Here is a 25107-nt window from a genome sequence, read left to right as displayed (position 1 = left end):
GTATTCACTGATTTGTTTGTATTTCTTCAGTGTCTCCTCCAGGCCTATAAAATTCTCTGCAGTGCTTTAGCAGACATTTTGCCAGGAACATGCCAGTGAACTCAAACTGAGTGCGTCTTTTTGATTTTCAGGGTGGCAGTGGTGGTTTTGGGTGTCATCCTCCCCACCCACACTGATCACTCTGCTTTAGAGGCTCCAGGCACTTGTGGATGATAGAATATTTGGATGCATGCAGTGACTAATGTTATATACACTGACAGGATAGAATCTCTAGTGTTTTCTCCTCAGTGTTGTACCTTACAGCTGGAGTTCTTTGCTCATTTATTTACAGTGGTGCACTGATGAAGCCAGAGAGTTGTGGTCAATGGCTCTGTGTCAGGGTAGAGGCTGGTGACGGGTGTTGTCCCTCAGGGCTCTGTCTTGGGGCCAGTGCTCTTTAATATATCAGTGGCATAGACAGTGGAATCGAGTGCACCCTCAACAAGTTTGCAGTTGGCGTGAAGCCGAATGGTACAGCTCAGCCTGCAGAAAGAGAATGCTCAGGAGAGATCTTATTGCAGCCTTCCAGTGTTTGAAGGGGGCTTATAAAAAATGAGGGACTTTTTATGTGGGCAGATAGTGATAGGACATGGGGGAACGGTTTTAAATAGGTAGAGGAGAGATTTAGATTAGATGTTAGGAAGAAATTCTTTACTCAGAGGGTAGTGAGGCTCTAGAACAGGTTGCCTAGAGAACTTGTGTTTGCTCCATCTCTGGAAGTGTTCCAGGCCAGATGGATGAGGCCCTGAGCAACCTGGTCTAGTGGGTGGCATCCCAGTCCATGGAGAGGAGATTGGACCTGGAAGTCCTTTTAACCCAAGCCATTTTATGATTCTATGACTGTAAAGTATGAGTCTTAATACTGCTAGTAATAATGTAGGCAAATGGCACCTTGTTTTTATTGGAACTCTGAAAAAGTGTGTTTATGGGAAAGTTTTGAAGTACAGCTATGCTTACATCTCATTGTCTGTAGATACTTGGGCCAGCTGTTGAGCTGCAGAAAAAATAGTCTCATTTCCTCTTTGGTAAATTAAGTGTTCAACTGGAGATTAGGAGCGATTGATTTCATATGGGAAAAGAGACTGATAAGCAATGACCTTTCTCATGCCTGTCAGAGGAAGAGCTAGTGTGTGGGTTTTCCAGAACTCTAGTTAGCATGCTCGTCCTTCTGACAAATACCTCAAACTCTACCCCCATTGTTCACTTGCCATATGTTGATAGCAACAGGGAGATGAGATCTGGAGAGGTTCTTCAACTTTGATTTTTGTCTTAATTCAAAAACATCACAAAGAGGTTCAAGAAACAGAGTTAAACCTTTTGTTAAGAGCTGATTTTTTTCCTCGTGAGTCTTGGTGGCTTGATCTGTTAATTAAATAGTTCATACAGGTCTTTTCCATCTCCTGTATCAAAACCTAAATTTGAAGCAGCTATTTTGCAGCTGTGTAATGTTCTCAGGAAAGCCTTGCCACTGTCTGAAGCTGTTCAAAAGTGCATTGAAAAGAATTTATGATCTTCGTTCCTTTGCAGCTGGAGTGCCTTTTAATATTGCAAAACATACTGATTTATAATATTAACTGGTAGCTGCAGACAGAAGGCCATTTATTGCATGGAGATGGAGAATGGACTATTGTATTTCCAGCAGACACTACTTCAGGCTGCAATATGAATGTAGTGCAGTCTCCTCCTGTCATCCACCCCTGTCCAGTCAACTTATGATTTACACTGATTGATATTAGAGCATGTTCCCTTCCTGTGCCTTCCTTCCACAGTCCACTGGATTTCTTTCCATTGAGGTCAAGTTGCAATGGTTTATCAGAGTAGCTGGGTCTCATCCTGTATTGGGATTATATGCCAGCGCTTTCAGGCTTGGAAGCTGGTGTTTACCTCAGTGATACAACAATAGAAAAATTTGTATTTTGACTGCTCGTAGTGAAATTCTGCTTATCAGGGCATTTTTGACAGCTGTCAGTGTAGTACATTTCATTGATAATAAATTTAGTAAAGTGTTCTCCAAGTATGTAAAGAAGAGAAAGGTAGACCTAATTAGGAAAAGATGTAAGCAAGGCTAATTACCTCATCCAAATGGCAAGCCTGGCTGCTGAGCTATTGCAACAGAAAGTTCTTGGCATGGACAAATTTCAACTAGCACAGAAAGAAATCTTCTTTAGGTACTTTTGTTTGTTTTGATTTCAACTCCCTTCTCTTTCCCAGAAAGAAGAAAAGCAAAAGAAAAGTTATTAATGCTTCTGGCTTCAGGGTTGGTGCTGACATGGGAACCCTTGCACAATATGTAGCTTTTTCTTTGTTATGGGGATTTTCTAAACATCTTGTCTGCAGTTCATTGCCAGACAATCTCAGTCTCCCACAGAGGTGGTTTGTTTAAGGTGTTTATTTCCATACTCTTTAATTCATGCCACCTTCCCCACAGTTTTCTGTCATAGAAGATGTTTGTCTTCATTTTGACTAGGCTATTAGGTAGTCTACTGACTGCAGTGGAAAGCTTTAGAGCTAGAATAAATTATGGAGGAGTTGCTATGCATTTCTCTGCTTCTCACTGCAAATCAACACCACTCTATAGAGCAAGAGGTGAGCAGACTGCCACTGCACTAAGGAATGAATATTAGAAGCTGCTAAAATCCAAATGGAATGGAGAGGGAGATACTTCACTTAGCTTTAGTAGATGTAATTAGCTAGAGACTGGAGCAGAAAAGACTTATTGAAGGGACAGGGAAAATGCTTTGGAGGAGGGGAGCATTCTTACAAGTTGTCTTAATTTCTCTTGTAATCCAACCACCACACTTGCACACCATGTTAGTTAGAATATAAAAAGAGTTCAAAGCAACTTTACTTATATATCCTGGCAGGAATGCAGTTATATTGTCCTGATGCTGGTATGCAGGTGTTCGTTGAACCCGGAGAAAGATTTTGTTGCCAGTTGGATTCTTTTATTAATTTGTTTAGAAACAAAAAACCAAACAAGCTCTTCCTCTGAACAAATTGCCTTTAATAGACCATACCTTTTTAAATAATCATTTGATGGAAAAGTTTTAAAGAGTTTTGTTAAACTTTTAAAGCTATTTCTTGATAGAAGAGAAATAGACTACAAACAGGAAGGTACCTGCTGTTTTATGTAGTAACATACTTAGAAAGCTGATGTTAGTTTTCTGATTTTATATGAAATTACATTTGTAAGATGATTATTGAAATATGTGTTGTGAAAGAACTATTATTTCTAAAGTGAAAGTGCTTTCTATATAGACTGATAGTCTTTTGGGACCAAAATATTTAATTCTCTTTAAAGAATTTTATGATACTGTTTTTAAAAATAACTCCAACAGAGTAAGTAACAAAACAACATAGCTGAATAAACGCTGAGACAAATTCATCAGTTCAAATTGCCCTCCAATTCAGCATCAGAACCTTTATCTGCTGTCTCCATTGTATCATATTCCTCAAATAATTTTGATAAATGTCTGCTGTGCTTTTTGTTTCATAATTGAGTGTTGATCAGAGGAGGAACACTACAGAATAAAAATAATATTAAGATTTATTTGCTGTAATAATGGATAATGCTATCAGCTTCTAATGGTTAATTGCTATTTAGGAGCAACAATAGTAGAATTTAAAAGGTACTATACCATTACATCAGAAAGTAATTTTCTTTGTCAGCAATTAAATATAAAATTAGTAGCTGGATTGCTTAGAGCAATGTGCATCTTTTGTTTGAGATACCAGGAAAAGTGTGTATATACGGTAGATGTTGATGTATCATCATCTGACAAGTCTTGCTTGAATTTACAGTGTCCTCCTCCCTACTTATGTCTAAGTTCTTCTTGATTCTAATTATTTATAATACATAAGAATAGCAAAATAACTGGTGTTCTGAAGATTCTGAATAATCCATTTTTCTAATGACTACAGACTTGTAAATGCAGTAAACTTAACACTGCTTTGTACCAGGGCTGTGATACCTTTTGAAGTTATATTGAGCTAGGAGTGAGGCCTTGCTTGTCTGCACATTTCAACCTCATATACAAAAATAAGAACTTTTTTTTTTTTTTTGGTACATAATTCGATGCAAGGATAAATTTTCCTACTTGCGGGGAATTTTCTATTTCATGTTTTTTATTTTACCTTACCTTACCTTTACTTAATTAAAACTGATTTTTGACATATCAGTGCATTTACTAGAGTGCTTGATCATCTTAGGTGTTGCTGAGCAGAAAATGAGCCTTCTCTGCTCAGAAACTTTCCTGAGCTTGACTTATGTGAACCTGAAACACCACTTTCACTTACCAAAAGTGCAGTGCCCTTCTGTTGCTTTCTTTTACATGAGACTTTAGGGAAGTACAGACACTCCAGGTTACATGAATGTCAGAAAAACTGTGGAAACCAAAGAATGGCATGTAATATTTTGGGAGCTTTTCTAGTTAATAGTCTTCCTGTTAATTAGAAATACTTTTTTAAAATTTATTATGGCAAGCTAACTTTGTATTAATTGGTGTGTCTAATTGATTAATAATTCTATTTTAAATTTCTATGAGAGGGCAAAGGTCGTCTTAGATTTTTAAAGGAATTGGTGACTTATTGTATATCCTGTGTGTTCACACTGGGAAATTATTTTTTGTTAAATACTGCATGGTTTTGATTGGGATAATAAACCCAGAATGTGTAAGAACATACCGTAGTCTTAAAACGTCTTTGATTATTAAGCTCATTTATTTCCTTAAATCTCTGCTTAATGTCAGTATTTTTAGGCTTATAAGAATTTATTTTCTATTTTAAACTGAGCATTTATCTTTTGGGGTTTTTTTCCCTTGCCTTAAATTTTGTTTTTCAGAGACATTGAGACTTAGCTCAATCCAATCTGATTTGGGTTTTCTCTGCCTCGGAGCTATAGGAAGTAGAAAAAAGTATCTCAATACCTTTCTGTAGAAATGACTGGAAATCTATTGCTACAGGGGAGTGACACAGTATTTAAGTAGTGGATAATACTGTAAGTTTTAACAGGGATGTTTTAAGGGTATTGAGTGGCAATAAAGGCTGAGGCCTGTCACGACTCTTCTGTGAGGGTGACCCAACAAACCTGCCACATTCATCGGGGAAGCCAAAGGTTTGTGTGCCCCATGTGTCATGGCAGGTGTCATGCTTGGATTTCCTCAGAGACTCTTGGGTCTGACTGACTGCTCTGGCTTCCCGTGACAGGAATAGGTTATTGTTATTTTTGCTACTGTTATTAATGTTGTACCTCCCCGTCAACCTTCTCATCACCCCTGGCGCAGAGCACCCAAGGGGCTACGCACCTGACGGAAATGACAAATTAATAATGAAAAAATAATAAAATTGTGTAAGGCACAGCATGTCCAAATGAATTTTGGAAAAAGACATTTCAGGAAATAAAGGTTATCTAAGCACCTGGCATTCTTATGCGTCTGGTTCCCATCCTTGCTCCACCTGGCATGGTTGCTGTCTTCTGGATGAAGCTTCTCTTGAGTAATGCAGGGCAATGATGCCATTTCCTTCTTCCTTACAAGAAATTGCTTACTTTTCTGCACTCCTTGTTCCTGTCAGCAGGAAGTAAAGATTAGGAATCCCATCTATCTCTTAGATGACTGTGTGAAGTAGTACCCCAGAAGGTAAGCTTCTAATAGTAATTTTAGTAAGTCACGGGAAAATATCGTTGTTTCCTTCTTATACAACGCTCCCTCAAAATAAACCCAAAAATCCTTCAACCACTGTTTGCAGAGGAGTGAAAACACAGTAAATAACTGAGAGTAAAAAGCTTTCCTTTTTCATTCCTGTTGAAGATGAAGAGGCTGGACTGGTGAAATCCTAGCTGCACTGCCTGTAGCTGTTCGCTTTAGTGTTTCCAACCAAAACTAGAAGTGGCCTGTTTCCAGTGACACTTGAAAATTTAGTGCTGTGTTGATAGTCTGAAATTGAGATCTTCTGACATTGTAAATGAAATATGTACCACTGCAGTTCAGTTGTGGTTTAGCTGGTCATGGAGTTGGGATATAATCATATTATTTTAACTCCCGGGGATCATTAATACTTAAGGAAATAAAACCCTCAAGCATCAGAACTGTCAAGACATATATTTTGAATTTTTATTTAAAGTAATACTAGGTTTTATTTATTTTGGAATGTTTAACCAGGTTTTCATTATTAAAACTAAATGAAAACAAGGGTTTGCCTATTTGGTTAATATTAATAAAAAGGCAAAACAGAAACCTATAAATTTTGAATTTTTTTATAGGGAAACTATCTGTTTTGAAATAACTGCTTGCTTTATGCAAAACTGTTTATCCTAGAATATGGCTTTAAGCATATACTCACCTCACATTCTTGATTTGAAAAAGCAGAGCCTTGTGGTTTATGTAAAGATTGCTCTTCCACTACTATTTACCAAGTTTGGCCAAAAAAAGGCCAAAGCTTGCAAAGGATTTGCCAGAGCTGGGTTCTCCTAGAAACCCACAGAATTAAGCTCCCAATCAATCCACTCTAAAAATGTATTTTCTTATAATTTTGGCAAAATGCTGAATGCAAGGGGAATGCTCTTCATTTTTCTTTTTTTGTCAGCTTCCTGATATGTATGATGGGTATGACCTTAGAGAGAGGAGAAATGTGTGAACTTTGGAAACAGAGTTTTTTGAGGTTTTAATCACAAAAGGTGATTAAAGAGACCATCGTGCTGGTGTGTGCATTTTGGGGGCCAGTGCTGTGTGTCATGAAGGTGGTTTTATTGTTGTTTCAGTATAGAATAATATCCTTAAATATTGAACTTGGTTTTTTTTAATTAATTTTAGGGATCTTCCCCAATCTGGGTAAATTAGAAGTGAATGCCTTTCCACAGTGTGAGTTTTTAAACCTCTCAGACAAAAGAGACATGATAGTGTGGTGAGGAGTAAAAATGGTCCCTCAGTTACTGAAGTGGAGTAATTTTAGAGATTACTAATAATGTATCTTACATCCTGTGTGATTGACTGTTAAGTGCAAATGGACCTTTTATTTACTCTCCAGTGGCATGTCATGAAGTTATTTCATTTGAATTAAATGTTGGGAAATTCTGTGAAAATGGAAGTCTAATTTTTCTCTGCGTCAAGCTTCATTATGTTATATTTGGACTTAGAAATTGCAAGCAAGTTCTTAACATTACAAACACTTAAAAATTTAATACATCTCACAATTTAAAAATTAAAATAAAGCAGCAGCAGCAGTCTTTCTTTTTTTTTTTTTTCCTTCTCTAAGGGACCTTTCCAGTACTCTGCTGATTTCCTGTTGATTTGATTCATTAATATTTTACCTATTAAATGAATGCATTAATAATTGCATTTAGTTGCAGCAATAATTGTATGTTTCAAATAAAACTAATTAACATAATAAGTGGAAAAGCACCACGGCACATGAAGTGTGCCTGCAGTTTACTACATCTGAAAGATCACAGAGACACCTTTTTGACATTTGTAGCTCTTCAGCTGGTTACCAGCAATTATATTCTGTTTGAATAGAAATTAAGTAGCTGATTTACAGCATTACTTTGTCTATGCTGAGACATAAGCTACCAAGGAGATTACTTGGGTGTCTTCAATCACAGTGCACAGTATTATTTCCTGAAAAAGTTGTGGTTATACCCTCCTACACAGCTCTTTGCCTTTTAATTGCTGCTGGAGTTTTGGTTGGGTTTTCAGAGGAGAGGGTACATAGGAGATGACTTATAAATGGGTTGATCAGGTGCCATTCCTTGTGCCAGAGGCAACTGTAGACTGTGGATGGTAGCCTGTTGTTCAGGTGTGTCAGAGGTCTTGAGGGGACCCTCATGGACTGGGCTGTATCTCCAATCTGTGCTGCTTCTAACTGGACAAGGAAAGTCCAAGCCACAGCTTGAATTTTTCTGCTGAGAGAGGATGCTTGTCATGCTTGCCTGCCAGAGGGAGAGGTTTGGGGAAGGCTAAGAGAATGGAGGATGGTACACAGAGAGCTCACACACCTTGTAAGGATGGGAAGAGAGCAGTAATGTTCCTTACAGGCTGCATATGACCTTCAAGACTGTATTTTACCTTTTTTTTTNATGTAAAGCAAGTAAGCAACCTTAGGCAAGTTCTCATCAACTAGATTGCCTTGCAGAGGAACAAAGGAACAGATTTCCTTGGATCTGTCCACTACCTTGTGTTTGATACTACCCAACTTCAGTTAATGCAAATTATTTGGGGGATGGAGAGTTGTAAAGTTCTCTAAATTTCTGTCAAGAGAAAACTCTTCTTAAGGCAGTAGGTTTTTCTGTAATAAGAATTTCAAGAGTAGCAAATAAACACATAAAGGCATGACTAAGTTGATCAAGTGTTTGGTTTGAGAATTTCTGTCCTGTTCTTATTTGTGTGTTATTTATATATAATATATGACATTGGGAAGTTATGCACACTCTCATTTTTCACTTTAATTGCCTATTTGAAGGCAGCATGACAGATCCAAAGGTTGCTTTCAGCAGCCAAGGAGCGCTGTGATTACTTACTAGTGTGCAATAATTAACTTAATTGCAGAAATTAGAATATTTTAAAAATTGAGAATCCGTGATTGCACTCCATGCAGTCTTTCTCTTTTCTGTTGTCCATATCTGAAATACATTTTTCTTACATATGGTTATATCACAATATTATTTTTTTAATGAAAAACACTCTTCAGAATGTTTCAGAGTCCTTATGTTTATGTTTACTTGGCTATCTGGTTTTTAAATTAAAAATTGAAAATGTCGAATTATCATCTCACTTGTGTTCCAAAAATCCTGTTAGTGTCTATGCATTTAGTTAGTGCATGTGAAACTGTAATCAGAACCCTGTTTGGCTGGACAATGGAAGATGAGGCATGGCCATTACTTCTAGAAGTTCACAGCCTGAATTAAATAATGGCAGCTAGCAAGGATGAAACAGGATTGCTCCAAAATAGTGTTCTACTCTTCTGTTTACTGTAAGACCAAAGCGCAGATTTGGTTCTGTGTAGGTTGTCTGAAATACCATATATTATTTTCTCACCCAGCAAGATACCATTTTCTCATATGAGGAAGTTCTGAGTTCGTCTCGCAGAGTTTGTGTTATAAAATGGAGTGTCGCATGTGCCAGTCTGAGACAATGAATGGTTGCTGTTGGTTGTAGTGTTCTTGGAGAGTCTTTTGCTTTAGTTTTCAGTAGTCTGCTTTTGAACATCTGTGACCCCCTTTTTTATATGGTTCCTCTGCAGTGATGTCCTCTGACAGCGTCTTAGAGGTTCTGCAGTCATAACACTCACCAAAGCTAAAATGTTGGAATGGTGTCCCTGGGATCGTGGTGCGTTTCTGATGAAGAGGCAGTCTTTACAAATTACCATTTTCTGTGAGAACTTCCACAAGGACTGCCTCACTTCCTTGGGAGGTGCACCTACATGAAGAGACTAGTGTGTGCTAAACCAGGGTGTTAAGTCAGCAGCTGCTTTCTTTGCCTTCCAGCTGCCTGTGTGTGCATTCCTGATGAACACTTGTTGGCTTTTCTTGCTGAGGCAGCCTCCATTTAAATAAACCTTCTGTTTGACATTTCCTTTTGCTAACCACTTGTCTCCATGTGTAATATGTAATTGGCAGTTACTAAGATTAATGATAACTTCTTTGTGCTTGCAGGCTTTAAGAGAAGTCCACAGTGGTTTAGCTGTTGGACTACAACCTCTGATGCTTTATCTTGTCTTAAGACTACGTTATTCTTTTGCTCTAATGCAGCAATTGCAATCAGTCAGTCGCTGCATGGCAAGTCCACAGACCTGGTTTGAGCAGCAGCAGTGCCAGTACAGCACTGTCAGCCTGAGAGTTTCCCAGTGGGCCAAAAATTTTTCAGTTTCGTGACCTCTTTGTAATACATGACCTGTGTCTTTAAGGGTTTCTTCTTCATGGCTTCATGCACTTACACACAATGTAATGGGGGAAATAAACTGTTGGCAGCTAACTAACAAATTTTTACAAGTCTAGGATAGACCAAACAGGCAGAATTCTGCACTAAAAAATACTCTGAAGCCTCTAGTGGTCACTGAAATTGTGAAAGTTGAAATAAGTATAGTGTTTTCTTGTTTGTACTTGCCTAAATGTAGCTTTCTTAGTTATCTATTTAGTGGGAGCTTAATCTGGAAATGTGAAAGAGTTTGGTATCTGATCTGTCCATGTCTGTGACATTTAACGTCTTCATCTTGGAAGGCACTTAAATTAGTGCTTAAATATTAAAGGTGTTCTTGAGGTCAGGTAGGTTAAAAACTCATGCAGAATCATGGTATTTATTCTCCAGCGTTCTGTCTTTGAAGTATGGAGCATCATCTCTTTTTTGGAGATGAGGAAAATTTTTTTTTTCTATTAAAGATCTAAATAGGCTACTGTGTTAATATCTGTAAAATCACAGTTGTCTGTGATTTTTTCTTTTTTCTTTTTTCTTTTTTCTTTTTTTTTTTTAAGTCATAAGAAAACCTGAATAACGCTGCATTTGGAATTGAGACTGAGATTCATAATGGCTTCCTTGTAATGGAGGTTTTGGATGGGGAGCGGTTTCCAGTAACATTGAATTTATCTGTTACTGGCTTTTTAAGCTACATCCACATAAGAACAATTGTGGACTTTTGAGGAAGCCAACAGAAATATTTGCCTTGGCATCATTAGTGAAGCAAGCTGGTTTCAAGGGAAGTGTAGGTTTTAATTAACTAGCTGAGCTGACTTAATATCAGCCAGTTTCAAGGCCAAGTGAAATATAAGACAGGCACTCTGCGAACCTGCTGGTGGGCAAGCAGAATGTGTGTATGGATGTTCTGGCAAAGTCAGTTGTGAGGCTGGGGGATCTCTGTGTTGGCAGTTTACCCCAGTGTGATCTTGCACAAAAAGGTGAGATTATCATAAACATCTCCAAGTGACTTGGGAGAGGGATCATATTGTAAGTCCTTGATCCTTGCAAATATGAGTTTTAGCACTTTCAAAATTCTTTGCAGAGGTATTTTATTACTCTTTTTGAGATTAAACAGAAATGGAAGTAACACCCTTGGGTTGGCAAGGGGAGTTTTGCCTTTTTGCCTTTGTTGCAACTATTGGGCTTAAGTTTGGCATTGCTGATAGAAGATGTGTTTTTCAAACCTAAGTCTTTTTAGGATATGGACATCTCTAAACCTTTACTCACAAAAAATAGTATCTATGTCAGTGAAATGTTTTGGAGAATTACAGCTACCAAAAAATTTTGACAATCCAGTCACAGCATTTGGGACTGAACAGTTCATCTTTATGTTCTTCTTTAGGCACCTTGCCTCTTGTCAATCTTGACTTCAACCTCTACCTGTTAAGGGGTGGTACAGTGGGGTAAAAGCAGGACTAGCCACTTAATATTCAAGATGTTGAAGAGCAGTATAATTTTTACCTCCTTCAGGTCATTATTTTTTCTTCTGAGACTATCTTTACTACTTTTCTAGTGGTAGTGACCTTTCCTAATCTCTGTAAGAAGAAAACTTGAGGTTGTAAAATAATGCCACTGAAATTTGCTAGCACTTTGCAAGGTGAAAAGTGATTTTGCCAAGTGATTTAAAACCAGGGTTTTTATGAAAGTGAAGTTGCTTATGATAAATTTGTTGTATCTAGTAGGGTAAAACCTTGTCGCTCCATTATATGCTATAAAGATGTGGCATGTATTTTTGTGCAGAAATATTAATGTAGAACAGAGTTATATAATTGAAGACTGTACCTACACAGGATGTGTATGCCTTTTTTACTATTTGGTCTCTTTAAAATACTTCACCAGGTTAGGATTTTGCAGTGCTTTCAAACTACAAGTTATTTCTGTGTAATGAAGTGATTTAGTAATCGTAGAACATGCTCCACAGAAAATGCCTGGCTTTGTGTGAACAGTTCAAAGATGGTGTAGTGCAATTTATGGTCTCTGAGCCTTAATTATACACTCATACTACTTGTCTGGTTGTCCAGTGTAAAACAGGTTGTGGATGTGAGAAATCTGAGAGGTCTAATCCTATAGATGATTGAGTAACTCTCTGTCTCTCTCGTGCATGTTAGCACCAACACTTTAGTCTTCTAATAGTGAGGTGCTGGGACCCAGAACAAAACCCTGTGGTAGTTCATATGAGATCAAAATTTTATTTTAATAATATTTCATTAAAGATAAAGAGAAAAAAATGATCTAACACCGTGATAAATTAAGAGGTAGACGTAGCTAAAAAAAAAAAACCCATAGCATTACAGAAAGTAATTCTTCCCACTGTGGAATGAAGTCGGTGGAACTTAATGCTTACAAAAGGAGACTTATAATAGGTAATGTACAATGGGTGGCACTTTGCTCTACCAGCTTAAAAGTCTTACTTCAAAACCAGTCAAGTAGGAAGTCTTTGATATCCCATATTAATTCAAAAAGCAGGGGTAAGTAGTTAAAGTAATGTTAATCAACGAGTCCATTAAAGATCTGTAGTAGTTATTTTATGTGTGGTGAATATTTTTCTTATAAGAAAGGAAACTCAGATCAGCCCTAGTTCTACTGCTTAAATACTTTCAAGAAAAGATTTGTCATCTGTGAGTGTTTAATCCATTATAGGTGTCTGTTCGGAAACTATTTCGGCTATTTTGGCCTGACTTTGACTGTCTATGTGAGTTTGAAGAAACATTGACTAAATATTGAACATTTTACAGGACCATTTCATGAGATTGACAACAGATTTTTGTCTCCCATGCTCTTTGTTCCGGAGTCAGATAGTTGAGAGCACTGGCTGATGCATAACATCCTGGTCAGTGGGGTAACACATGCTCAAAAACATGCTTTGGGCAGCATGGATGGTGTTAGAAAATATTGCTGTTGCCTGTATAAATGTGCTTAGGCATGAGAGAAGCAGAGTGCTAGAAGTCCAGGCTTGAAGGTTCAGCATCAGGGAATACTGCTACTTAACCGCACGGTAGTGGTGTTTGCTATATTTAAAAAAACAAAACAAAACAAAACAAAACAAAACAACAAACAAACAAAACAAACAAACAAAAAACAGAAAGAAAGAAAGAAAAAATGCTATTAAAGTGCTAATTACTGTCTTTCTTTCTTTTTTTTTTTTTTTTTTTTTAAATCAAGCCTGGCATAGCTGTGGACTTTTTGTAGTTAACAATGTATATTAGGAACATCAGGAATGAAAATAGAGACTGCCTAAATTGGAAATAAGATACAATAAACAGGGAGGGGGGGCACATGGAGTTGGAGGCTGAAGGGAAGAGAGCAATTCAGGGAATGAATTGCATCTATGTTCAGTCCTGTGGTACAAGAGTGAACATGTGACTATAGAAATCTCCATGTGATTTTTAACCTCTCCTTATACTGGGAGAGGAGAGCTGATAGTGAGAGCAGAAGAGACTGATGGAGACTAGGATGTGTAGAAAGATTTGGGGTTAGGAAGGGGCAGGAGAGAGGAATGGCACTGGCTGAGGCTAGGCAGAGGAAGAGGGAATGGAGGCAGGAAGGAATGGACTGGTGGCATTTTTAGACAGTGAAAAAGAAGCTGGCAGCAATGAGCCAAGTGTGCATGTGCCCTGGATGGCAAGGCTGGGCAGGTTTTAGGTGGATGCAGTGGAGCTGCTGATGTGTGGCCTTTGTGCCTCTCCACCTGGGCAAGGGCTGTGCCAGGGCTGTTACCTGTGATACAGCTGCCCAGGTTTCTGCTCTTTTCTGCTCTTTTTTGAGGGCCATGTGGTGGCCCCAGTACAAGTTTCAATGTTTTTTTTTTAATATATTATAGCTGAGGAAGATAAATAATATCCAATAGTGTTATATGTAGTTCCTGCTACAGTGCAGAAGTGAATGTAGCGTCCTCATGACTGACAACCCAGCAGCTGGTTGCAAGAGGAATAAAAACATGTCAAGCATTCTGAGTGCTAAATTCATGCAAGTTTTTTTTACCACATCCTGGATTTTTTTGTGCAATCGGGACATACAACAACATTGACTTGAATTACATGTGAAGTCTGATACCTAAAGGGGGGAGGGATAGAAAGATTGAATGGTGACTGTGCAGTGTATTTCTTGTGTGTCAGGCAGCACCTACAAAGAGACAGGAGTCTGTTTTCTCCGGGTGCCAACAGGCAAATTTCTCTGTGCTTTGATAACACACTCCTATGAAAGTTATGGGGCTTTTGGTTTTTGTCTTTGTATTTCCATCCTCAGCTGGTGCTATGGCAAGCAGCGGAAGGGTGGTTGGCTCTCCATTAGAGCTTTTCCTGGTCCTCTCCCACAGATAATGTGCAGCACTCTGATGTAAACCAGCTCCAACTTTGTCTCCTTTAGTCACGGAAACTGTTGTTTATAGGTGGAGGTTAATCCCATTTAAGAACTGGATTAGCAAAGACGTAGTCATTTAGCCACAGATACCTAAACTTAGGTTGAGGCAGTTCTCAGATAGTCCTGGCTGGGATTAATGCTCTGCAGACATTCTGGATCAAGACAGTTTAATGGCAGGCCATGCACTACCAAGGTGTAAATCTAAGAGGGCTCACAATGACAGCAGTTGTATTCTTGGCCTACTAACTGATGGTGGGTTTTAAAGAAACACAAGCAAGCAAAAGATCTTTGTGTGTTGTGTGAACCTAACTTCCTCAGAGAAGTGAATTATAAAGGTAGCATGGAAGACAGCTGATGCTTTGCTCTCTTTGGTTAGCTTAATATGCAGCATGGTGTGTTGGCAATTACTGAAGAATTTTGCCAGGCACCAGCAAGGTCTGCTCCTCTTAAGGATAACGGACTTGGGTTGCTGGTTAGATTGGCACTTGTGCTTTTATCCCTCTTCTCTGAACTTTCTTAGAGTTATTTATCTCCTTAGGGACATATTGATAAAGGCATGTTAGCAAATCCTGCAGCCTGAGCTGTGTGGGAGCAAATGTACAAAAAATGAATAGGATCAGTCTGAGGTTTGAGAGGTGGACAGGGGATTCCCTTCTCCCTGAATAAAAGCATTATCTGCTTCAGCAGTGGTGTGACAAATACACCAGCCCTCACGCACAGTCCACATTCAGTTCAGTTCAAAATCTTCCTTTAAGGCAGGGCAGCAGAGGCAGATTTCAAAATAACTGTATCTTGTTTTAAAACCCAGAAAACCCACTAAAAGCAACTGATCAGGTAAAACTGACGTGGCTATCAAGATAAAGAGTTTTTGAACATTAACAGCGCTTGAAATTGTAGGAGAGAGCAAGAACAATCCAAAATATGGGTTTTACTTGGAGTTCCTCTCCCCACCCTGCTTTCCCAGCCCCCACAAAACACAAAGTAGATATTCTCAGAAATAAAAGATGGATAGCAGCAGTGCTGCTGTGGGGAACCATTTAGTAAAGGCATTTTTTATTCTTGATAGTTAAAATGCAGAAGTTGCACCCAGAATTGCTTTTAAAGTAATGCATAAAACATTTTGTTAATGACTATGCGGCAATCTGCACAGGCGTGATGCACACTTTCCATTGGGAACTTTTGAAGACTGTTTTTGCTCAGCTCCTCAAGGTGCCTGTCTACTATGTAGGGCAAGGCTATATTTGAAACCTCAGTATAATCCTGTTTTTTGGTATGAAAAAACTGTCTAAACTACAGGCATACTCCCTTGGCTTTGGTTCAGAAATTTAAACCAAGACTCCTTCTTTGTTAGAGAAAAGCACAGCTTAACTGCAAAGAACAATGAAAACAGTGATTGAAACCATATTGTTTCATTTGAGTGAGAAAGTTAGCACTCAAGGGAATTTGGATGTGTTTTCTTCAGGGCTTTTGGTGGGCAGTGTTCTGCTTGGCAAGCATTTTGCTTCAAGTGCATTTTTTGTATGACTTTTCTGATTGAGAGCTTCAGAAAATAAGCTGTAGAAAAGAGAGAAAGCAAAACTCAGAGAAAAATATCAAGGCCCATCAGAAGAGATTTAATTGCTTTTGAAACATCTCAAAATGTGTCAACCATATTTAGAAACAGCTACATTAAAAAAGGAGCAAGCTTGATCCTTTTAACACTATAAATCATGGAAAGCAGTGAAAACTAATATTTATGAGGGGGATTGAGAAAGCTTGTGTGACAGTTGGAAATTACATCGCTGTTGATGTTTCAAATTCTTATGTAAAGTAAGGCAGTGCTGTATTTATGAATGAATGAGCGAATGATTGAGTTGAGCTAAGAGTAGTCTATATGGATAAACTGGATTGAGCTATTTTGTATCTCTTGTCTTTGCTTATGTTACTTTGCAGGATACAGTCCCATATGCTTCCATGTAAATACAGAAAGCTCAGTTCAGTGTATGTATTTTTTTATTCCAGATACAGACCCACGTGTATTAGAGAAACAAGAGCTTCAGCAGCCAACCTATGTTGCTCTAAGTTACATTAACAGGTAAGTGTAGTTACTTTTCAGGTATAACTGAACTTGGCTTGCACAATATGTGTATATATGTTATGCCAAAATGGCGTGCTTATGGATGCACTCTTGTTTTGTTTCATGTTAAATGACACTATTATAACACCTGTTTTGGAAAAACAGTTGGATTAAAATTAATCACTTTTGCTTAGGGCAGAAGCAGCCCTTCAGCTATGCAGCTCAAATAGTTAAGGGATGAAGTTTTAACTTGTTATGTTTTAGCTAAATGTCATGCAAAACAAGTTAGTTTTCTGTTTTATTGTACTTCACACAAGTGAGTGGAGAATTTTTTTTTCAGTCAAAAGTGAAATCTACCTATTTTTCACAGAACTTCAGAAGTTTTTCAACCATAGTATATATATCCTTAAAAATCTTGCTTACCAGCCTTGTGTAACCTAAAACTTAAAATGAAACAATTAAGAAATGAAACCATTTTTTAAAGGATTTATCTAAGTAACAGAGCCTCAGTTTTTCAGTTATTGACTGAGGGCAGTACTGAAACCTCCAGAGTACTCCAGCACGAAAGAATGGAAGGGCTTCTTGTGTCTCAGGCTGTGTTATGGTAAAGAGCAGCCTGAGAAGCTGCTCATTATTTTCCTACTCACCCAAGTGCTTAGAAGATTTTATGGAGGTGGCTCAGATTACTTTTTCTCTGGGAAGAGAGTTATGCAGTTGCAGTGCCTTTTTTCAGTATGTTTGCCAAGCTGTCTTCAGTCCTAAATGAACACTGTACAAGATGTATAATTCCTCATTTAAAGCCCTTTTTCCTCTTCTAGGTAAATCAACATGCTGCTATTCTAGATTATTTTGCCTTTTTTTTACATCATACTGTTTTTTTTAATCGGGTGTACTGTGATTGAAAATTCCAGTTTTGGTAGAAAGTTGTATTTTGGAAATGCATTTCTAGGAAAATAGTCTGTATGGGATTATTGGTTTTTATACATGGAACAGCAGTTTTCTTTCATCTTTGCTCTCTAGAGGATGAGATACAAACTCATGAGCCTGGAATATTAACCCAAAATTTAGTTCAGGATAGACTGAGTTGATTCAAACTCTCATGGGTCATAAATGCAAAATATTTCTTTCTAATTCTTTGTGTTAAAAACGGGAAAACCAAAACCGAAAACCAAAACCAAAAACCAACACCCATTTGAAAACACCAAATCCACATTTGACTTTGTATAACATTTGCTGTAGAGAAAGAATGTTGGTGGCTATGTGGGGGAATCATACTTTAAGGTATGAAAGTAAAAAGTGGTGTTCACTTGGTGAAATGACAAAATTTTCTCCACTGCATGAGACCATGATGATTAAGAGTAGCCAGTGCTGACATTATTTCCTACTTGTTCTTCCTGGAGACAGTCTGACCCTTTAAAGCATATTTTGAAATTAACCATGACCATTTTTAGCACTCAGTTCTGTTTATCTCATTTAATGTACAAAGTTGGTTTTTTTCCAATATGTAGGCTTGGTATGCTGCCGTGCATGTTGCTATGTTTCCCTCTTTCCATCATAAACTAGGGCATATTCTCTTTTTGCTTCTCTGGTTATTTTACTTTATGTGAGGGAGGGGAAAGTTTGGGGCTTTTTAAATTAGGGAAAAGCTGTTTTAAGACCACTGACTTGACCATGGGACTTGACTGTCCAGTTTGAAATCAGAATACTTTTAAAGTAGTTTGAAAGTGATACTTCATCTAGATTTCATTGTTTTACTACCCTTTAAACTGAGTTCTTTGTGACTGAGACAGTTTTAGTTACTACGTATTTTGTCCAAATTTTCTTAGTCTCTCAATTCTGAAAAATAATGCTGGAGAACTGAGTTGTGTTGTTTGTATAAAAGCCAATCTGAATTGACTCTTACTTAAACCAGCTGCTATTTAATTGCTCTTCTAATTGTATTTTAATTTTTTCCAAAGTGCTGATATCTTTCATTGAACCACCTGCTCTATGCAACTCAAGCTCTTGAGGGAGCAGCAATATCCATTACACTACGAGACATGCCTTTCTATTTCCCTCTACATATGCCAGAGCTGAGTTCTGCTTTGTTGTCCCAGGCTATGAACCCAGATTTTGTAGCTTAATACATGTCATAAACATGTTGCATACTGTTGGATATCAAACACCAGATACTGCTGCACTTTTTTTAAACCCGTGCTTTTATGGCTTCCAAGTGGAACTGAACTTAACTGAGTTCCTGCTGTGAGTTACAGACCTTAAAACGATCTTCCTCTGCAAGTTTACATTCAGTATGTTCTGTGTGGGCCATACGGTCTCGTGGAGCCTGGGAAGATAGGGACTTCTGATTCTCAGAGACTTTCAAAATTGTATGATAAGATGTCCGCTAAATATATGTTGTGGTAGAAAGATTAAGTGGGTGTGCTTTATGCTCTGCCCATTGCCCTGCTGTATGGTGGCTATTATTAGCTAAAACAAAACGTATATCTGGGTTGCCTGACTTGATAGCTGGGAGAATAAAATATCAGTAAAATAGATAGTAGAGAAGGAAGGGTGCAGGAATCTCTGTTTACAGCTTGAAACATGTTCTTGTTTCCATTTCCCTTTTACCCTGGTTGTTTTCTGAGGCATATTATTGTGGCAATACTGTATGTGCTCTGGAGTTCTGAGATAGCCTTTGGATTGTGAATGTCTGATTCTATAAGGCTCCATCTCTTTCTCTGCTGGAGATTTACTGCCATTTCAGTTTTCAGTAACTACACACAGATGCAGCTTCCATAGTGTGTGATCCTCAAGTAGACAGATAACATTCCTTTTAAAACTGGTGGACAAAATATAAATTATAGGTCATAATGGTTTGTTGCCACTACATCAAACACTTGGATCAGACACTGACTGAATTGCCACAAATCCCTTTCTCAGACGAAGTTTAGTGTAGCCTTAATGGAGTCCCCAGTATTGATGACCGTTCCCTGCTTACTTTTGGTTTGGTTCTTTAGAAGTCAGAATTGGAATCAATAAAAGACACACTACAGCCAAAGCAGATGCAGTTAATCTGTTTCCGTCCCATAAATATAGGAGAGGTTTGTCTGCAAGGAGTTCAGTGGTGCTACTACAGGAATGGGATACTGGCTGTGATCTGTCAGGAGTAGTTGCAAATGAGCACTTGGGCCAACATCCTCCAGTTAGTCTCTAGAGGTATTTCCTTTGTAGATGGGTCAAGACACCTTTTTATGTTGTATTGCATTGAAATGCAGTGGTTAGCTGCAGTGATTAATATTGCTGATACTGCTACTTAGACGCAGTATATACAACTTTAGGTTAATGAACATGGCTCTGAATTTTGCTTGGTGTTTATTGGAACCTGCATAGTGTTGTTTGTGCCTCTAAGTGTGTTAGTTGGTCTTTGGAGGTGATGGCTCTCAAGGTTGCTGTATTACCTGCTGCTGCAGCATATACTGTCGAGGCTTTTAGACTTGTGCAGTCTAATGGAGAGAGACTTCTCAGTATTCTCATATTTGCAAGTTTGTTTAATATGCATACTGCTGGTTACCTGTTAGTGATGTAAGCAGCTGTTGTTTGGATTTTTTTAAAAAAGGCAAAAACATTATTAGCACAAGTGAGAAGACAACAGAGGCATACAAATAATTCCTTTATCTGAAAAAGAAATATTAAAAAAATGTTCAAAATAAAAAAGATTTTATGCCAAAACTTAGTGAATGAAAAATTCCTTACAATTAAGTTTTAATGGAGGTATTTCAACTTTGAGATTGTAACTACTAGAAATAGAAAGCAAGCATAATTTATTGGAGTAAATTCCTTTCACCCTGAGAAGGAAAGATGGGAAGTGCTATAGTAATTTCTGTTATTGGGAACATGTACCATAAAAAGAACAATTAATTGTGGATTTAATACAGTTTCTATGAAATATATTTTTCTTTGATGCAGTAATTGCTTTGCCTACAAAATTTTCATCCTGTTGAGGAAAAAAAGAAAGTAAAATGCACCTACAACTGAAACTAAGCTGTCTTAATTATATACTGTTTCTGCTGCAAATCACATAATGGCTATATTAGAGAAATGTTGAAAATAAAGACTGTTGTAATATTAAAACTTTTTAAAATCTACCAAAATACTTTAAATTACTTTTAATTACTTTTTAATTACTTTTAATTAATCCCAGGTTCTTTTAAATAGTGTTTTTCTATTCACAATTGAGGTCATAGAAAAAAGGTTATATAATAAAATATGTTTTAGGCATCGATCTTGCAAGCAGTTGGAGCACACTGGTGTGAGTGTTTTTGGTGTTGCCTATGGGCAATCTATTGAATAAGGCTGTTGAATGTCTATAAAGTTTATTCTCCTGCACAACTAGGAGCATAAATGAAGCCTGTGATCAAAACTGGATGACATTCTTGGGTCAATAGCCCAGGATTATCCTTGCACATCTCAACCAGTCCTAACATTTTTACTCCTCCCTCCAGATTTTATTTTTAACTGGCAAGATTTTGCCTCACTCTTACCATTATAAATCCTCTAGGCTTCAGGCTTCTGCCCCCACTTCCCTTTTATTTCAAGTCATTGACTTCTCAGGAACAGATTTTCATACTCTGCTTCCTTTTTCAGTACCACGAGAAGTAAAATCAGTAATTTCTGTGAGAATACGCATTTGTGAAAGAAATTAATTGCATGTAAAGTTCTAATCACTGCAAACTGTCTCTGTGCCTTGTCCGGCTCACTAATTCTGGTTCTACTGCTATTACCTGTTTTTTCCAGGAGTAAGGTTAACAGCCAACACCAAAGGATTTAATGATCATTTGAAAGTTATTTTGAAACAGTATCAAATCTTTAGGTAGTGGTATGTTTAGTATTCACTATGTTAGTAAAGCAGTAACTAGAAGAATAATTTGGATTTGAAAGTAATACCCTTTGACTACATCTGTGTGGTTTCTTCACAGGGCGTCCAAGCCACATGATGCTGCTCCATTATTTCCTTGGCCCTAAATTATTTTTTTTAGGTACTATTTTCAGTGCTGAATCAAAATTTAAAGTGGTTCTTACTCCTTTCTATAAAGGAGTTTCACTCTTGCCATTGACCACTTCTATTCATATTTGTTCTTTATAACTAGGATTATGCTGTGTGTTTATTCTCTGACAGTTGGTTCTGTGTATGCATTTAGTTGCAACAGTCAAACATGCTTTCAGTAAGTATAATGATTTGTGCTAAAGTTACCTAGCAGCATCCACAGCTTTTGCAACACACCGCACTTTTCCTGTGGTTCTGCTCTGACAGATTTTCCTGGGGTAAGCTATCAGCAGTAGTTCAACAAGAAGCTAATGAAAGACTTAGCCTCTCAGAGGTCATACCCAAAAACTGAATGTGCCATCAGAATGCTTTGTAAAACATTTTCTCAGCAGCACTGCAAATCCTGTTGCTTCCTTTTTCCTAAGAGCATGTGCGTTAAGTTGCTTGAATAATGTGTGGAAGACCAGGATTCACTTTTCTCCTCTCTGATTCTTTAAGAGTGTTTTATTTTTAATCATAAGACTGTTGATTGGATTGGGGTAGGACATAGTTTCTCTTCTTGACATTTCTTCTCCTTGCCTCTTGATGTCTATGTACTGTCATTGTAAGGCTGTTGGGGCATAGTTTGGAATCAAAGTCATGAGGCTGGAGAGAAGTACATTTGTTTTGCCTTGCTCACTTTCATAAGAAATGCTTTTGCAGAAGGCAAGTGCAAAATAAAACAATTCTAACACAGTGAGCAACTTCCTCTAAAACAAGTATTCAGTGCATCATTCACCTGATAAGCAGTAAATCAGACTTCAAGTCTTTGTAATTAATTCAGGCCTGAGATTTCAACCTTGAAGTTGTATCATTGGTGGTACATGATAGATTGAGACGTGCTGCAAATAAATATATAAAGCATATAAAACCCCTTGAAATTGATTTTTAATCTCAAAATAGTTAATTTGACCTTTTGAATGGGAAAAAAGGCAAAATATAAAAAAAAAGTAACTGAAAGAAAACCAAACTTTTTTTAGTGTAATATACACTGGTTTTAATCTCACATCATGATTCAGAAACAGAAGGATAGAGACAAGGAAGATTTTTTCATTTCAGGAATTCTACTAGAGATCAGTTTTTTTGCACAGGAACATCTGAGCCAGTGAATTTGATAAACTGTTGTTGGGCCACCTGTTCAGACTTGCTACATTTTATAGTGCCTAGTAAGACAGTTCTTGCCCTTTGTCTTAAAATTTAACTTTTCCTTCCTGTAACATGATACTGTCTTATATGAATTGAATATCACAGCTTTGTAAAAGTGCAGTGATTCCCTCAGATTGTTGGTTCTCATGACAATGAAGGTGCATGCTGATCCTTCCAGTAGCTTTTGGATTGAATGCATGTGACAGGATACAGAAAGAAAGGGATCAAAGTAACATGTCCATTACCAGATAATATTTTACTGTCTAAACTTATTTTTGAGTTTCCAGTGACCGAGTAGATCATGTGTTTTTATTCATGTAGCCATATCTTTATGCTCTGCTACTTGACTTGTTCTGGAGATGGAACAAGACAAACTTCAGAGGATAATTCAAACAAGATGTGCAGAAATGAATGATAGTTAGGGAAAGGGGAATGTCTTTTGGTTGGGAAGGATTTATGCAGATGGCTTTGTTTTCTCTTACTCCTTTTATCAGTTTCAAGCTAAGTGAAGCTGAAGATTTATATGATGTACAGCTCTCTTTTTTTGTGTCAGCAGTAAAGATCAAAAAGTAGATTGGCATTTTAGGGAAAAGCCTTAATGCCATGCCTTGAAATAAAAATTACATGGTGAATTAAAACATGTAGGACACTGAAAGAATGTGTTTTAGTTGTGGCGTTGATGTTCTGTTTTTAACTGAGAGGGAATTAGCTTTCTTCTGGTAAAGCTCATATGGGAGACTCAGGAACAGAACAATTTTCATTTCATGAATCTCAAGGGAAAGAAGCATTGCGCTGCATCATTCCTTTGCAAGTGTGTGTGTACACACCTCTGCGTGTGTGTAGTTTACTTAGCAAACACTAAAGCTGTCAGTATAAATCCTCAAGATTTTCAGGATTCTTGTCTCTACTGGTATTTCGTCGTCTTTTGTCCATGTGGCATACCAAAATTGATGAAAAAATCATCTTGTCTTTCTGGCACTATTTGTCTTGGCCAGTTCTGTTTCGATTCCCAGCTTTCTGGAGACCAGCATAGGTCTCTTGCACAGGTCACTTCATTTTGGGAAGGGTATGGAAAAATTACTCAAGTTTCTCTTGCTGTAAAAAGAAGGGCATTTAGTTTCTGTGATTGAATTTGGTCATAAGCAGTAGTACTGTCCTCAGAAGGACTGTGTGTTTGCTGTACAAAAAATGTTTTCAGGTATTTTGCTGTCAGATCTGTGGGCTAACAAGGCTCTCTGTATGTATTTGTGTGTATTACAGCACGATAACATCCTAATTCTTATTAGACTGTGGTAATAACATATGTTCGTTATATTTCAGTTACTTAACATATTTGCAGAGCTATTTGGAAAACATATTGATGTGCCAGTTTCAGATTACTTGCAGAAAAAAGAATTTGTAGAAACTATTATGCTTAGATTTCTGAGTAAAGTATGTGGAAAAATCTTACATTTGTGATTAGTTTTCAAGTACATTAGTTTTCTGAGTTAAAATGGCTGGCATATACAGGTAGTTACCTCCTAACCTGATAAGAGTTTTTTGCTTTAAATCAACAAGAGCAACAAAACATTAACATGCACGGAAGAAAATTACAGGCTGAGTAGATAACATTTTAGGAAAGGTTCTTGCTGTCCAGCATTTTGCTGAAAGCTTGTAGTGACAATCTTAGCTATATGTGATGACTTGCAGATTGGCAGACTTGCTATCCCTGGAATCCCAAGGCAGTCCAGACAAGGTGCTGGTAATTTTCATTGACTGTGGCCTAACTTTATGAATCTAAAGTTTACTTGTCATTGACCTTATGTGATTTTTAAAAAGAAAGAATATTTCATTGTAAAGTTGCCCACTTAGATTTGTTGAAAAAAAGCATGTGTAGGATTAATCTACAGAAAGACTTAAAATGAGATTTTCAAATAAATTTAGAAGTTAAAAATGCAAATTATTGTATTACTTTTTTTTCTGTTATATTACCTTTTAGATATGTTAGCATGTTGCATATTCTTGGATTCCTTCCAGTAATAAATATTGCACTTTTTTATTAGCATTTAACAAAGTACATCCTAGAATAATTCCTGAAGTGTCTGTGGACACTTGACATTTCCATCCCTTCTCCTTCATTCTCATTTTTGCATGTAACAATTCCAGGCAAGGGCTCTCACTTATAATTTGCAAAGTCTTGCTAGTAGTATTCAGTGAGGGACAGGAACTATAAACATAAAGGCCATGTAGCAAAATAGAGTTGCAGCACAAAGTTTGTCTTTGTGTGTTGTTGCAGACATTTAGAAGTAGGGCTGCGTTTTGGAGGTTGCATACCAAGGCTGTCCAAGTCATGCTTTAGGACAGCCTGTAACCTAGTCTAGAGATTAAGTGCAGATGAGACGATGTTCTTAGTGCTGGAGCACTTGGCTCGTGAGGAAAGAACATTGATGTCATCTTCCGCTACATAAAATCTACTCCAAAGTGTTAGCCTCAGCCTTAATTTTCATTAAATACTTTTGCGG

General features: G+C 37.5%; 1 protein-coding gene across 1 annotated transcript in view; it reads left to right on the top strand.

Annotated features, from left to right (window-relative positions):
* JAZF1 (JAZF zinc finger 1) overlaps positions 1–25107 on the top strand; it is a 187236-nt gene that overhangs the window by 84070 nt on the left and 78059 nt on the right. The window contains exon 2 of the mRNA XM_027896597.1: positions 16344–16416. Coding sequence (XP_027752398.1) covers positions 16344–16416 — 73 coding nt within the window. The remainder of the gene's footprint in view (positions 1–16343; positions 16417–25107) is intronic.

The sequence above is a fragment of the Empidonax traillii genome, unplaced genomic scaffold (genome assembly GCF_003031625.1).
Source record: "Empidonax traillii isolate 1590-97213 ecotype Southwest subspecies unplaced genomic scaffold, ASM303162v1 scaffold17:size2698205, whole genome shotgun sequence".
Taxonomy (NCBI): Eukaryota; Metazoa; Chordata; class Aves; order Passeriformes; family Tyrannidae; genus Empidonax; species Empidonax traillii.
The sequence above is the reverse complement of the archived record's forward strand: the minus strand, read 5'-3'. Positions and strand labels throughout refer to the sequence as shown.